The 17,406-nt window shown below is 39.9% G+C and overlaps 1 protein-coding gene across 9 annotated transcripts in view; it reads right to left on the reverse strand.

The window, feature by feature from the left end:
* The window catches only part of NADK2 (NAD kinase 2, mitochondrial), a 53,464-nt gene extending 37,651 nt beyond the window's left edge, over positions 1-15,813 (reverse strand). The window contains exons 1-2 of one of the 9 annotated variants that reach the window (XM_063723873.1): positions 15,164-15,609; positions 4,191-4,226 (exon numbers count right to left, since the gene is read on the reverse strand). In XM_063723873.1, the coding sequence (XP_063579943.1) occupies positions 4,191-4,226; positions 15,164-15,463 (336 nt within the window). In that variant the 5' untranslated portion in view covers positions 15,464-15,609. 9 annotated transcript variants of the gene reach the window in all.
* Between the last annotated feature and the right edge of the window lie 1,593 nt (positions 15,814-17,406).

Raw genomic sequence — 17,406 nt, forward strand, 5'->3', positions numbered from 1 at the left:
ATGTTTTCAGAATCATATAGTCACCAGGATCTCAAAATCTTATGTTTTACAGCTTAAGTTTTTTATTTGATGACTTTTTTTTTTTTTTTTTTTTTTTGAGATGGAGTCTTGCTCTGTCACCCAGGCTGGAGTGCAGTGGTGCGATCTCAGCTCACTGCAAGCTCCGCCTCCCGGGTTCATGCCATTCTCCTGCCTCAGCCTTGATGACTTTTTAACACACTGCATATGGCTACTTGATGACCAAAGATAAACTAATACTTGTAGAGGTGGTTAGATGACCTTTGTTCCACTTAGATTTGCTTCTCTCTTGTTCTCAGATTTATAAACTCTATTTGGAATTTACCTTATGCAATCTAAACAAAGGGCTGACTAGCTCCCTTAGAAAGGATAACTTATATATATATATATCCTTCAAGAATTATTTTTCCTAGTTGGAGTAACATTTTATAACTATCTTACCATTAAAATTTTTTAAAGTATATTTCTTAGGAATAATCCATAAAGTAAAATGTAGAGAAAAAAGTTCAGAAATATCCTCAGTGAACATCCATTTAATCACCAAGTAGGAAATTTGTCCACTAGAGTGAATGCTAGAATTCAAAAGTGTGTTATTTGTACTTTCTTTGCTCCTCCGAATTCCTTTATACCTTTCCTTTCCCCTTTTTTTTTTCTTTTTTTTGTTCTTGAGAGGCTGTCTTGCTATGTTGCTCAGGCTGATCTTGGACTCCTAGGCTCTAATGATACTTCTGCCTCCGTTTCCCAAGTATATGAGATTATAGGCACGTGTCACTGTGCCCAGCTTATACCTTTCCTCTTTATGTAACAAAATCAGTCTTTCAAATACCTGTCCAATACATGATTTTTTTTTTTTTTTGAGACGGGGTCTGGCTCTGTTGCCCAGGCTGGGGTGTAGTAGTGTGATCTCAGCTCACTGCAACCTCCGCCTCCTGGACTCAAGCCACCCTCCCACCTCAGCCTCCCAGGCAGCTGGGACTACAAGTGCACACCACCACAACCAGCTAATTTTTGTATTTTTTTTTTTTTTTTTTGGTAGAAATGGGGTTTTACCATGTTGCCCAGGCTGGTCTCGAAATCCTGGGCTTAAGCAATCCACACACCTCGGCTTCCAAAAAAGCTGGGGTTACAGGTGTGAGCCATCACACCCAGCCTAATATACAATCTCAAATATTTTGTCTTAAATCATTACTTACTGAGCTATAAAGTAAAACTAATTTTTAGACAGCATTTTAATACATATTTTACTTTTTAAAGGTTATAAAGAAAACACTAACAATATGGAAGATGCATATTTAAAGAAAATTGAAATCAAATATAATCTTATGGCTCAAAATCATTAGTGTTAATATTTTGATAACTACTTTCCCCATCTTTTGCCTACGAATACTGGGTTAAGAGTTTTTAAATAGTTTTGTCCTTGCTTTGTAATCTTCGTATGTTCTCACAAAAGAGAAGCTGAGGAAGCATTTGGCTATTGTGAAAATTAATTAATAGATGTTAACTCACCAAGATATACTATAACAGATTAGACAGCCTGTGCCAAAATTTAATGCCTAGCCAAAAGCCTCATTAAACTTAGACTAAGCAACCAATGTCAATAATTTTTTAAAGGAAAGCACTGACTATGATAATAACTAGAAAAATCCTTCGTTTAATTTAATCAACAAATCAACACGAGTCAGTAAGGTTTGAAAAACTATTTTAGAGTAGAATTTCTTAATATGGACCAATATGGCATGAATATTCAGATTACCACTATCATTACCCAGCTACGGATTGACTAAAACGGCACTAACCACCTCTCAGTGAGTATGGACCACTACCCTCTCCCTTGGTAATCTCTAGTTTCACAGCTTTAAAAATCTATATGCTGATGATTCCCAACTGCTATCTCCCAACCCGGCCTATCTTTAGAGCTTCAAATACATTTATTCAACTGCTTATTTGACATCTTTCTTTGGCTATCTAACAGGCACCTCAAATTTAGAGGGCTAGATATTGAACATGCTAGATACTGAATACCTGAAATACTATTATTATTCATTCAGTATCTAGCATGTTCAATATCTAGCCCTTGATTTTCTGGCCCAAGAATTCCCCACCTATGGCTTAAGCCAACAGTCTAGAGTCACAGCCGATGCCTCCTTTTTTGCTTATTTCCACATCCAATTACTAAATCTTATGTTTGATCCAAGCACTTTTCTCATCTTCACCTCTACCACTCATGATCTCACATGTGAACCACTGCACAAGCCTCTGACAGGGGTTCCCTACTTCCACTCTTGGCGCCCTATAGATTATTCCCCACACAGAAACCAGAGAGACCACAGCATGTCTCTTCCTCAGCTTAATGCCCTTCTACAAATGGCACTTTCTTCCTACCAACTCTCAGGCTTATGCCACCTGACTTCTGCTCCTTTCTTCTACCTCATTTTTCCTCCCCATTCCCTACACTCTAATCTCTTTGGTCTATTTTCACCAAGCTCTTCCTTTGTACTTGCTGGAATGCTTTCCATCCCTCCATCTAACCCTGACTCTTTTTAACCCTGGGGTGCCAGGACTGCTGAAACAGCTGCTGCTGGTGCTGCCCTTGCAGCTGCAACAGCCACCACTGCCAATTACTCCATCCCAAAGCCTGTTAATTCCCTTTTTTGCATTTACCACACCTAAAATTATCCTGGTATTTTTTAAAAATCTATTTGAATCTCCTTACTAGAATATAAGTGCTGGGAGAAGAGTGATCTTACTTATCTTTTTTGCCATTGTTCCTCAGGGCCTAAGTACTAGCTAAGTATTTGTTGAATGAACTCATGCATGCATTTTCCAGAAAAGCAAGAATAGTGCAGAAGCAGATGCTACAGAAGATAACCCAGAAAGTGACAACAGTGTGCAAACCAACCCTCAGAATTGAGGAGAGTTAGATTAGTTACTATAGTATATTATTTTGTTATAATTATCTCTCACAATTCCACTTTAGGCATGAACACTTTACACAGCTAGAAATTAAGCTCTAAAAAAGTATTCATCTAAATATTTGACTGCCTACTACTGTGTTCATTTAACTACTAGTTGAACTTAATCAAATGTATTAAACAAGGCACTGAAAACTGCCAAAGACAATGATAACTAATTCAAATGCACAATAAGCCTATTCCAACAGTTACATCTAATTTACCACTTCTACTTTAAATAAAACTTCAAGGGTACTGGCCCTCATACTTCAATTCCCTATCCAGGCTTTTTACCTTATGTTCCAAATTTTGGTTTGGACAATATGGAACATGTACCCAGGAAAAAAGCACATAAACCTTACTGTGTAAGCCCTGTAAATGCTAGTCTGGTAGTTCAGAAACTTTTATGCTTACTTCCTGGCTCTCAGCAAGCCCCAGGAAAATAAGACACACGGCAGTTGACGGTTAGGGAACTTTGGCTTGAGATGACGAAAGGGTCTGAATTTGTGGGAGAAAAAGTTTTGGAGAACTAACAAAAAACTTCAAGTTTTCTATGATTGCTAACAATATTAAAATTCCAAATCTAAATACAAAGTTCAGGCAGCATCAGAATACTTAACATTGAAGCAGAAATGTCAGTTCATAAATTCTTATTCCCACTCAAATTTCTTCTTGTGAACTAATTTTCTAATAAGTCATCCTCAACATTCATTTAGAGAATCTAAGTTCTTATTTTCTTTAAAGGCCTCACTGGTTGGGCTATTAAGCTTTATTAACATGAACTGGCTAAACAAGGCAGATAAAAAATAAGAAAATCACTTAATAAACAGCATCAATTAGAAAGGCTTAAATCACTATTCAACTGGCTTTAATTCTTCCCTCACATTCAATCGCCACAGCCAGTGAGTACTGAAGTCCAATAATTATATTTGTTTAAAAGGAATATGCAAAAGCTGGTAAGAATTTCTTGCTATACCTTTGAAAATAACATGACTTCAAATATCTAAAAACATTCCTTTAATCAGACAAAAATAAGAACACATGATTTCTTAGACAATGTCTTACCATTAAAAGGTTAGAGAAATTACTGAAATTTAGAACACATTCCTAATTCTCTGCAATGTTACACAACATTATTAGTAACAGTCTTTAATATTTTCCCCAAAAACCCGTTAATTCTTCTCTCCATTTAAATAAATAAATAAATAAATAAATATTCACCAGGACACTTGGAAAAAGCAGGTGACTCCATGAGATCTACAGACAGACAGACACATTTCAGTATAAGCAAGAGTTTCTGCTACAGAATCTCCGAAAGCCGAGATCATGTCTCCCCACACAGCCTTGATATTGAAATAAAGCACAACATGTAAGGAAAAAAGCAAAATTTTGAATGGATAGATTTAGCACACTTTAAGATCCAGATGTGATAGTTACGCTATTACCTAAATGGTTTGTAACACCTTTATTAAATTATCACAGATAGTTTTACTTATCTAAAACTAAATTTATTGCAATTACAATTTTTTTTTAATTATTATTATACTTTAAGTTTTAGGGTACATGTGCACAATGTGCAGGTTACTTACATATGCATACATGTGCCATGCTGGTGTACTGCACCCATTAACTCGTCATTTAGCATTAGGTATATCTCCTAATGCTATCCCTCCCCGCTCCCCACACCCCACAACAGTCCCCAGAGTGTGATGTTCCCCTTCCTGTGTCCATGTGTTCTCATTGTTCAATTCCCATCTATGAGTGAGAACATGCAGTGCTTGGTTTTTTGTCCTTACGATAGTTTACTGAGAATGATGATTTCCAATTTCATCCATGTCCCTACAAAGGACATGAACTCATCATTTTTTATGGCTGCATAGTATTCCATGGTGTATATGTGCCACATTTTCTTAATCCAGTCTATCATTGTTGGACATTTGGGTTGGTTCCAAGTCTTTGCTATTGTGAATAGTGCCATAATGAACATACATGTGCATGTGTCTTTATAGCAGCATGATTTATAGTCCTTTGGGTATATACCCAGTAATGGGATGGCTGGGTCAAATGGTATTTCTAGTTCTAGATCCCTGAGGAATGGCCACACTGACTTCCACAAGGGTTGAACTAGTTTACAGTCCCACCAACAGTGTAAAAGTGTTTCTATTTCTCCACATCCTCTCCAGCACCTGTTGTTTCCTGACTTTTTAATGATTGCCATTCTAACTGGTGTGAGATGGTATCTCATTGTGGTTTTGATTTGCATTTCTCTGATGGCCAGTGATGATGAGCATTTTTTCATGTGTCTTTTGGCTGCATAAATGTCTTCTTTTGAGAAGTGTCTGTTCATATCTTTTGCCCACTTTTTGATGGGGTTGTTTGTTTTTTTCTTGTAAATTTGTTGGAGTTCATTGTAGATTCTGGATATTAGCCATTTGTCAGATGAGTAGGTTGCGAAAATTTTCTCCAATTTTGTAGGTTGCCTGTTCACTCTGATGGTAGTTTCTTTTGCTGTGCAGAAGCTCTTTAGTTTAATTAGATCCCATTTGTCAATTTTGGCTTTTGTTGCCATTGCTTTTGGTGTTTTAGACATGAAGTCCTTGCCCATGCCTATGTCCTGAATGGTAATGCCTAGGTTTTCTTCTAGGGTTTTTATGGTTTTAGGTCTAACGTTTAAGTCTTTAATCCATCTTGAATTAATTTTTGTATAAGGTATAAGAAGGGATCCAGTTTCAGCTTTCTCCATATGGCTAGCCAGTTTTCCCAGCACCATTTATTAAATAGGGAATCCTTTCCCCATTGCTTGTTTTTCTCAGGTTTGTCAAAGATCAGATAGTTGTAGATATGCAGCGTTATTTCTGAGGGCTCTGTTCTGTTCCATTGATCTATATCTCTGTTTTGGTACCAGTACCATGCTGTTTTGGTTACTTGTAGCCTTGTAGTATAGTTTGAAGTCAGGTAGCGTGATGCCTCCAGCTTTGTTCTTTGCAATTACAAATTTTTAAGACTTGTTTTACTAGTCAGTTGAGTATTGCTATTTTGTACTCTATGTAATTTCTATGATAGCTTAATAAGGGAAGGAGTTAAGGTTTTTAAATTTAACGCATAATAAATGCACAAACTTTTGAGACAATGATAGTTCAGTATGTCAATCCACTAGGCATAATTTAGGCACCCTTAAAAGCATACACATTTAACTAAATGGTACTCTAAGTGTTACTCAAAATTGCCTTAAAAAGGTTAACAGCACCTAATTAACACCTAGATACTCAACCATTCACCTAACATGATCAGACCTAGTGCACTGAACCCTAAAGACTTCTTCAGATATATTTGGTATTTATCTTAGATCATCTCTATTCCACTTACTTTCTCCCAGGCTCTCACCTTTATTTTCCCCAATGTTCTCTATTTCTGCATTCCTCTGTTAATTCTGTTGACCTCCTCCCTTGACATTGCTCAAGGTTCCAACTTTGGTTTTCTTATCTGCTTTCACTTCATTTTCCCTGAGTTATCTCCCCACTCCAGGAAACTGACCTACCAAGTATATCCCAGTAACCTTGAAATCTATACTGTTAGTCCACGTCTCTTGATCTAAAGCCTCAAATTTTCAAATGCTACCTTTACATCCATCCACAAATAGTTCAGGTACCTCTCTCCAAAAATATCAAAACTTGATTATATACTCCCCCTCAAATCTGCTCTTCTGAGTCCAATTTATCAGTTAACAATAGCATCATTTACATGAGCAACTTAACAAATCCATGTGACCTCTAATTCTTCCTCACACTCGATGTCCACAGCCAGTCAGTAGTGAAGTCAAATAATTACATGTGTGAAGTGTTTTGACAATCCATGTATTTTAAGTTCATGCTGCCACTGCTTGAGTTCTGGACCACACCAACTCTTATCTGGTCTAATGCAAAAGCTTGCCTCCAGATTTTCTAAACTAGTTCCTTCTTCAAAAGTCTTTGACTAATTCCCATCCCCTAACTAACCTTAACACCACCACATTTTGGGCGTCATATGAAAACAAAAGCCAGTTTTCATACAACGTCCAAAATACTGAAATCTCAGAAAAAGTGACCCTCATCACCCAATTCCTATGGAGAAAGACAGGCTGAGCAAGGGTTGTGCTACCATAAAGAGTTTGAAAACCACTAGGAGACAAAGCTAACTCCTTGGCAAGAGACTTACCACCTTTATAAGGTCCACGCTACCTGTTTGGCCTCAATATACTATGATTTTCAAATTGTCTTAAAGTGCATTATAAGCTGGTCACAATTTAATGATCACAGCCAGCATTATCATTAACTAGAAAATAAAACATACTAGGCTAAATTCTTCCCTATTATCTTTTATTTAAAATATATTTTTAATTCTTCCCTGTTATCTTTTAAAAGATGTTTTTATAAAACATACAAGGCTAAATTTTTCCCTGTTATCTTTTATTTCAAATTTATGTACTGAGTCACAATGTAAGAGATCTCTGATTATGGATCACAGTCAGTTTTGAGTTCTTTTCGTTGGCTACAAGATGAACTTCACGGAAGTTTTGCTGTTCTCTCCTTCACACATAAAAATTCTTTTGTATTTTTCAATATTTAATTCAAACATCCTGAAATTAAAAGATACCATTTCACCTTCATATTAGCAAAAATGTTAAAGTCTACTAAGTGCTGTTCAGGAACCCACTAAATGCTTATGGAAAAATTATTTGTACTTCTAATTACAGTATTTTTTTAATAATGGAAAAACTGTGACTAACCTAATTATCCAAACAATGAAATATTGTACAGCAGTTAAAATGTATTAATGGGCCGGGCACGGTGGCTCAAGCCTGTAATCCCCACACTTTGGGAGGCTGAGGCAGGCTGATCACCTGAGGTCAGGAGTTCAAGACCAGCGTGGCCAACATGGTGAAACCCCATCTCTATTAAAAACACAAAAAATTAGCTGGGCGTGGTGGCAGGCACCTGTAATCCCACCTACTAGGGAGGCTGAGGCAGGAGAATCGCTTGAACCTGGGAGGCGGAGGATGAAGTGAGCCAAGATCGCACCACTGCACTCCAGCCTGGGCAACAAGAGGGAAACTCCGTCTCAAAAAAAATGAATTAACATGTATCTACACAGATAAGTTTTGAAACCAATAGTAAATAAGAGAAGCAAATTTCTAAAGAATAGGCACATATTGTAAAGAATAGAATTATCATTGACTAACATTTAAAAGACACACAACATGATGTTACACTTGTTTATGGATACTGTCATATTAATAAATGTAAAAACATATGTATGAGAACAATACACTTAACTTCAAGGCAGTGGTTACCTCTGGTGAGGTAGGGGGTGGGAAAAGTTGGATGCATAAGGCTTTAGTTGTAATATTTCCATTTTTAAAATTCTGAAGCACATATGGCAGAATATTAATAGCTGTTAAACCTAGGTAGCTGAATACACAGGTGTCTTGTTACCTTCTGAAATGCTTCTATATGTTTGAAATATCTCATAAGTGAAAATCTAAACTTTAAAAAGATCACTAAAAATCTACTTAAAAGTTGGGGGCGGGGGAGTCTTTTCTCCCCTTCATCCCTACCCTTCCCAAATTGTTCTCTCCCTTCCCTATACTCCCATGGATCACTTGTAAATATTTATCATATAATGTAATACATGTTTCCCATGTATTTGGAAACTGTTTATTAATCTTTGATTCTCCAGGATCCAGCAGGATGCCTAGCAGTTAGCAGGTGCTCAAAAAATGGTTTTGTGAACAAATAATTTAAAAGTGACACTTTAAACAAATTAACTAACAGACTTCCTGGATATTGCCAATAGTGACACTGTAGCAAGTATTTTTAATGCAGATCATAATTTTTGTAATTATTTTCTCTGTTTGAAATGATAACTTCTTTAAAATTTTGGTTAAAAAAACACTACGCAAGCAGAGTTAAAATCAACATATTTTTAGTTCACTTAAGTGATCTATCTTAGTAAAGGAATCTATTTTCGAGTTAACCAAATCAGTGCCATTTCAGGTACATAATTTAAATATATGTAACATTTACATAATGATCATTATTGTGGCTAAACTAGAATTAGATTATGTAGCTTTAAGTTAAATTATGTAAATTGTAAATTATTTCACCTTTCTAAAAATTATGTGAGAAAGGAAAAGCAGGTATTATTATAAATATTTCAAAGCCAAAGAGACTGATACAGAGAGGTTAGGTTACTTGCTCAAGATTACAAAGACATCAAATTGTTCTTTCAAGGATCAAAACTCTGATTTTCTGCTGTTAAAGCAGGATTTGTCTACTCTGTTATATCCATGCAGCCACATACTACTAACATTCCTACATTAGCCATATATCTTACTCCTGCTTGAGAACTGTGAATACTCATTAGGCCACTAAGCCTCAATTGTGATGACTAAGTTAAATAACTCAAGAACTATTCTGTTCTTTATCAGGACCTAATTCTACCACCTTTCATTTAGGAAGAGGAGAGCCAATTGGATGAACCCTCCTTGAATGCAAATGTTTTACAAAGATTGGTCTATTTTCCTGCATAATCCACATCTAGTGGTTTATTATGAAGAAAAATATATAGCTATATAAAATAAATTTTCCTAAAGCATGAAATAACTGGCACACTTGCTGATATTTTGAAATTATATATTTCCATTGTATATTACAAAGTTCACTGATAGTGACAAAGTCAATTCACACTTTACTAGTTGAGAAGAGATTAATGTGCATCAAGCACTTAACTATTAGAACTTAATTTATATAATTAAAAATATAGGAAAATGATAACAGTGAAAAATTTTGTTATTTGCAATCTCATGGCTGGTCACATATTTGTAGTTTTTAAAACCTCCCCCTAGATAATGCTTATATACAATGAAGGCTGAACATCAGGGCTGTAAAGCATATTGGTCAATGATTCTCTAATGGTGACACTTCAGCTACCATGATATTTAATTCTTTTACATCTTTGTGAGTTTCTTATTTAACTGCAAGTATTTATAGAAAGGGAGTATACCTTAAACCTCTGTTTTCCAAGTTGTGTACCACAGAATTTAAAACATTTTCTGCTCCCTCCCACCAAAAAGAATCCCATGGTCAAATAAAAATCATCTTTTGCTTGGGCTCATGTTTTTCAAAGACATTTAATCTGAAACCTCTATCAAAGAATCCAAAGCTTAAGGCTTAAACTCTGACTTAAGCTTTCAGCAGCTAACATCTGGAAAGACAGACAGCTGGTAATAAGGCCCTGGACTAGAAGGAAGCTGGTCCCCAGGCTCAAGGAGAAAAGACCTAAAAATGATCTTACAGAACATCAGAAACATTTTACTACTTTTTTTACTGGAAGTGTGGGGGTGGAGAGGATGAATGAGATGCAATTCTTGCCCTCAAAGAGTTTACAGTTTAGAAAAGAAAATAATCACAGATAAGTATTATGAAGTGAAGAATGCCTAACACAATCTTGGTAGCCAGAGAAAGGCAGAGGCACAGCAAGGTTACCAAGGATGGCATCCTGAGAGAGTAATGTCTGAGCTTAACCTCAAAAAAAAAAAACAGGAATTAGATAGAGGAAGAAGAGCATTCGAATGACAGGAGGCTACAAACGTAGACACATAGACACGTAGACACTGAGAGATGCAAATTCAACCACCCTGAAATACCATCTTTCACCCACAAGGTTGGCAAAGACCCAACAATTTAATAAACTATGTATGGAAAAACAAGTCCCCTTATACAGGGCTGGTGAAAGTAAAAATCTGTATAATCTCTAAGGGAAGCAATTTGGCCAGATCTGTTAAAATTTTATATGCACAAGCCTTTTGACTCAACAATTTCAACTTTAGGTATTTGTCCTAGAGCTTGATTTACATGCATATAAACACAAACGTTATTCATTTCAGAATGTGTTTAATAGCAGAAGATAAATTAGGACACACAATAAAGTAATATACATACTATTTTTAAAAAGAATGAGAATGTTCTTTATGACAATCTCCACAAATGCTGTTAGGCTAAATAAAAAAGGCACATAATAGCTTAAATAGTATATTATCATTGAATAAAAAGAGATGAGGCAAAGAAAAAAAGAATATTTCACTGTGCTGATTTGTAGATATAGGTTGCTTCTGGAAGAAAACACAAGAAATTGATAACAGTTACTTCCAGGGACAAAACTGAATGACAAATGACAAGTAACAGAAAGACTTTTCTTTGTATAATATTTTGTATCTTTCGTATTTTGAGTCATTTTATGCGCTACTGATCCATAAATTAAACTAAATCAGTACAACATCTAATGGAAATTAACACAGTTTGAAATTGCTAGAATATGAAATTTAAGACAAGAAGTGATCAGAAGTGAAGCTCAAGAGGTAGCCAGTTCATGAAGGGACTTATCTGCATTCTAAAGATCATGAACTTGAGCCCACAACTGTGTTTCTCAGTTTAACTGGGGACCACATGCAAACCAGGGATAAAACACATCCCTGGAATTCAGCCAGAGTCATTAATTTCAGGTGTGTGCTTCATAAAACCAAAGTCTGGGAATTCTCCACAAACTGAGTCAGTCTTGGGGGGCTAAGGTTCAGGTGTCTGCATTTTAACAAGTACTCTTGGTGACTAAAGGGTACAGGGAGCTTCTGTGGAGTTCCAAGCAAAAGAGAGAAAGGGCCAGATGTTCACTTTAGATAGACACTCTGGTGACTGTGTCTAGAAGATTTGAGAGGAGCAAGGATTCAGTTAGAAAGCTCTGGCAGTACTCCAAATCATGCTCTTTAATTTGATTAACAATCATATTGTATGTAATATACTTATTGCATAAAATGTAGCAAAAGTATACCACCTGACAAAACTATCCATGGTACACTTATTGCATACCCAGTGGCAAAAGTATTATCTGCCCAAGTGCTACAACCTAAGCCACAAAATCTTCAGAAAACAAAAGGGAAATCCAAGGTGCTACACCTTCCAAGTCATCTAGTTTAATCCAATAACATGGCAGACTGTTAAATGAAATTATTCTATCCCATTATGAATTTTAAAAAACAAAACTAAAAATAGGAACCAGTAAAAGGGTTGCCGAGTTGTGAGACCTGGAATGATGGAGAGGAGGGTAGAAACTGTGACTTCTTATTTGTTCCATATTAAAATTTTTTTTTCCTTATTCAGTTCCCCATCCCTGGTGACAGGTGAGACAGGGCTTTAAATAAAACCTTTTTTTGACCAATGTGGTATGTTTCTGGTGTCAAAATCCTTTCCAAGTCAGTTTTGTTTCATCTGGAGTTCTAATTTGTGTCAAGGACGCTGTTAATAGCAATTCCACATTTGCCAACAGCTACATCTCTTAATGATGCAAGTAAATTGTAATAATAGTTTTACTGGCCTTTGAAAGGTCATGAGACAGTAGAGGTAAAATGTTTGACCAGAAATCTGATATCACAAAATAAGTCACTGGTCAATCAATGGGGAAAAAGACAAGATTTTAAAATAAAGCAATGTAACCAATATGAAAGGGTAAATCAAAGTCAAAACTTTGACTAGCTTGAATGTTGTAAACCTATTCTGTGCAAGCCTTATCGACTAAAAAATATTTCCTGTAATTGTTTACATTTCTACAAAGTTAGAAAATCATCAGCCTTCAGGGTATAAAATTATACTGGCACTCTATCCTTCATCTTCCATTTGCATTTTAACAAATAGCCTAAAACAGACCTGTTTTACATCAAAAAACCACCACCACGACAACAAAAGAGAATGCTTTGACAAAAAACCAAGTTACCATGACACTATAGACACAGCAGCCATGGTGAGACTCAAGCACTTGGCCACTTTCTTTTATTTCCAATTCACATGATTCACATAACTTAGTATTTTTTACCCCAGCAATGTAACAAAAATAATACTTATCATCTTATCACTCCTATTACAGAATCCCATTTTAGGACAACTTCACACAGCCCAGTATTCTTTGGCCTGTTAATAATCTCTCATCTGGTCTACAACTAATGCTATTGCATTCTGAGTATGGGCCTTTATATAAACTATAACACAAATTCAAATCGGTAAGGAACTTATCCAATAAAACTGTAATGACAACACCACCAACAAAAACTATTCCACTGCCTGGCAATTACAAAACTGTGTATTCTACAGTCCACGAGTTTTACTTCAAAGCTGGCTTATCCCAAACAGCATTACCTAGCAATAGACAAATATTTACCTATTAGAGATTTCTCCACTCAGAACGGGTACACTTAGGTAGTTTGACTTTTTAAGACTTATTGATTTTCCCTTCATTTTGAAAGTTTTTTTATTAAGTGGCAATCTAGTTCAGAGGTCCAAGAGTTAATGCTAACTGAGATGCCACCCATTTTCTTGAGGCCTTGAAAACGTTATCCACAGTTTCAAAATGCCAGCACTGTAAAGGACCTTGGAGGCTATCTTGTACAACCTCGGCAATTCACATACTGAATTAGGTGAAGCACTTTGAAAACTGACACTATTATACAAAAAGTATCATTTCCACCTATGACGCCCAGAGAAGAACACACATAGGAAGTTAACCACACAGAACCAGGGCCTAGAACTGAGCTCTTCACTCTTAATCCCACACTCTGAACACGCCAAGTGAGCTATTTTAAATTGTTGTGGGAAGCTTCGATAAAACTGTATGCACATATTTATGCATACATGGCATCTGACAGATTCTACAAGCTAGACTGTGCAAAATTAGTACAACCCAAAGGGCACACCACTCTCCCCAAATAGTAACACTGTGCTTTCTTAGAACATTACTAGTCCCTACCTCACCTCCAGTTTCACTCCCTAATACAAACTCAACTACTCTAACCTCCTGTTCAAACCCTTTATTCTTTAAATGATGCCAAGTGTATTCTATAAACAGTCATTTTCAAACACTTAGGAAAAGGAAAACGAATCTACAAATCTAGACTCCCATCAGGTGAATGCAGGAGCCCTCTTCAATAAACCCAACAAAGAAGCAGGATGTTTAATGTTGACATCAGATTCAGCACTTAAGCATAGATGATTTACAATTTCATTTTGATGCCTCTACAAAATAACTTCGCTAAGATCACACGATACCAGAAGTTTCCAACAGGTTGTCTAGTCTTGCACAGAATTAAACTAAATCAGTTATGTGCAATTAATTCCAAAACCTTTTACTGCACACTGCCAACAATTAAGAGATTTCCAATATATTTTTCTGGACATAGTGCTCATGGTAGCACCGGGCACTCTTCTTTTCCTGAAGTTGGTGGATGGTGGTATGGGATCAGAAATTGTTTTTAAAGTTGGGGAGGGGGTGACAACAGGAAGATTCAAACTCTGGTTTTTCTCTTGGATTTGTATCTTTGCAGATATATTAATAAACATATCAAATATGGTCTATTGTGGAGATACTGCTGCACAAGAGTCGCAGGCTTTTTTATTTTACACACTACCCAGTATACCAGCTCCTTGTCCTGATATTTCTCCTTAATAACGTACATATACAAGTCAAATTTTCTCCCTTTTCCTTCTTAGCACCAAAGACCTGTGCTTTTAAAACAAGCTTGTAGTGTCCAACGACCACGTTCCAGCAAGGAAAAGGCTCACGCGGAAGGACTTCCCGGAGTGCCCTAGGCCTCGCAGTCCTGCAGAGTAAAAGGGGGTGTGTCCGCGGTAGTTTCGGCCCTTTTCCCCCTGCAGCCCTCAGCGGCGCCCTGGGCCCCCTTTCTGGGGACGGCCAGGGGAGCTGTTCGCAGGGCGTCCAGACCTCAGGCCACTGGCTCACTTTCTTGGAGTGGGTCCCAACCTGGGAATGAGGGCGGGGGCGGCGAGGGCACCAACGAATCCCCAAACCCCTCACTCTGAGGCCACTCGGCAGCCCCTCTTCGCCCTCCCCGCGGCGCCCCTGCCTCGGAAGTCCCTGCATGAACACTGCCCCTCTCTCTCCCCCTCTCCCCGGCCCTGCCTCTCCCTCGCACACACGCCCAAAGGCAAAGGAGGCCCAGGGTGAAGCCAGAGGACCTGGGGGCCGCGAGAGAGGCAGGACCGGCATCTGCGGTGCCCTGGGAAGAGTCGTCCCGAAAGGTCTCGCCCGAGGAGGCGCAGCCGCCACCAGAGCCCCGGCTGAGCCCGGGAGCGAAGCGGGGCCGAGCCAGGACCCACCAGCTGCTTCAGGTCCTCCTCCGAGAGCTCCGCGTAACGGTACCGCTGCTGCTCGAACTCGTACCGGGTGGTTTTGGCCACCACCACCACCCGGGAGGGGCGGAAGCCGCCGTCCGCGCGGCTGCCACAGCCCGCCAGCTCGCGCGGCTGCCCCTGCCCCAGGCGCCGCCGGCCGCCACAATCACCACCCAGCCGGGGCCGCGCGGCGGGGCCTCCCGCACCCGGTCCCCGCAGCGCCGCCGCCCGGCCGCCCGCCACGCGACAACAGCTGCCCAGCAGGAAGCCTCGGTAGCAAGTCATCGTTGGCCGGGCCGCGGCCGCGGGCTCGGGCTCGGGCTCCTTGCCTCCGCTCCCCGCCACCGGGAGTGCGCGCCGTCCGCGCCGCCCCGGCCTCTAACTTCGCGCCGGACGGGCAGAGGTTAAGTGCCAGGGCGTGCGTGGCCCGCGCGGCTAGGGGGACGTACCCAGACGTTGACGAAGGCGGGGAAAGCGTGGCGATTGGGAAACGGGAGAGCCCACGCGGGAGAAAGGTGGGCGGGGAAGAAATGGAGGCCTCGGGCTAGTGGGTTTTGTTTGTTTGTTTATTCGTTTCACTCACGCCTGCATAATAGCCGCTTCGCCACCCGGGGGCGACCTCCCCACTCCACACGCTTCCCCGAGGTCGCTCTTCTCCCGCCCCCAGGCTAACTCTACCGGCCAATCAGAGCCCGCGGCGGCTCCGGATCCGAGGGGCCGCGCCATTGGCTGCGGCCTGGGAAAGAGGTAGAATTCTGTTAGGCTACTGCGCCGCCCTGAGGAATCCAGCTGGATCCGGTCTGAGGCAGCGCGGGGCCCGCGGGTGGGGTTTTGAGCGGCTGGCGGGAAGGCAGGTTCCTGGCATGTGCTTGCTTGGGTTCTGTTCTGCAGGTCGACCACGTGCCCGTTGGTTTATTTGACCAGGGTCAGTGTGGTAGCTGGTGTGTCTGGGGCCGGGCTGGGGGCTGAGGAGGCGGACCCGGCTCCTGCTGCACCGTGTGCGTGGCTTGGCACGAAATCCTCTCGGCGTGGGACCCAGTGCCCGCCCCGCTGTCCCCTTCCCTCCGAAGAGCCCTACCTATAGGACAAAGTCCAAATGAATTAGTTCTTTGAAAGCTTTTAACTGGAAAGGAGTGAGTTAAAGCAATGTTTGATGACTATTGATCTGGCTTTGGAATCTTGGGTAGCTTGGGAGGCAAGAAGAGGAGGAAGGGATGCTGTTGGGATAATGACCCGTGGAGTGATCGGGACCTGAGCTGGGGTGTGATGAGAACAGAAGGAAACGTCCCATTGTAAGGGGAGAACCACATGGCAGTGCACATCCTGCTGTTCAATTCCTGCAGCTCCTTAGATCCCCTTCCCCTGGCACTGTGTTTGCCCCTTTGTAGTCCTGGCGCTAAGTCGCTTCTGGACTTTGGGCAGGTTACCTCATCTTTCTGGGCCTCAGATTCCTCATCTGTAAAAAGGGGGTTAGGGTGACACCAAGGTTCTACCAAGTCCAAATCGATTCAGTGAATCTATGACTCTCCTCACGGGCTCACCAGCACCAGCGTTCATTCGTGGGTTCCCGCGGTGTGTCTGCTGTGTGCCAGGTAGTGTATTGGACTGGGAGCATACACAATGAAGCCCGATAGGTGTTTACTTGGTAAAGTTCTACCACTGACCCGTTCTCACCAAGAACTTTGCCTCACAGCAGCTGCTAATAGTGACGTGTAGTGTAACAACCTTAATAACCTGAGCTTCTAGAGGTAACATCTATAACTATCCTCAGACTCCATTGTAGTCTTACTACTTTAAACTTCATTAGCTATTAGGAAGGAAAAAAAAAAGGGAGAAATCACAGATGACGCTTAGGTTTGAGGCCAGGGTGGACAGGGAAATGTTAATTGATCCATTCGACAGAAAAAAAAAAATGAGTAGGGAGAAACTTTGAGATCAAGGTCTGAGTTTTGTTGCTCGTATTTGAAATCTGGGACCTCATTTCTTCCCATTTCACAGATAAAAACCCAGATTTTTGATTCTCATTTCAGCTGCAAACATATACATTGACATCTCAGTTGGAATAGCCCTTTGTCCATAGTTATTTTGCATCTCATCTTCCACCTCCTCAAAAATAGTACTTTCTGAAGGCATCCTCTCACAGGTATCTTGAATTTTCCCTCCCAAATCAGTTTGCCTCTTCAGTATTTAAATATGCTCACGTCTATGACATCTTTAAAGTTTTTCTA

This window comes from Pongo abelii, chromosome 4 (assembly GCF_028885655.2).
Source record: "Pongo abelii isolate AG06213 chromosome 4, NHGRI_mPonAbe1-v2.0_pri, whole genome shotgun sequence".
NCBI lineage: Eukaryota > Metazoa > Chordata > Mammalia > Primates > Hominidae > Pongo > Pongo abelii.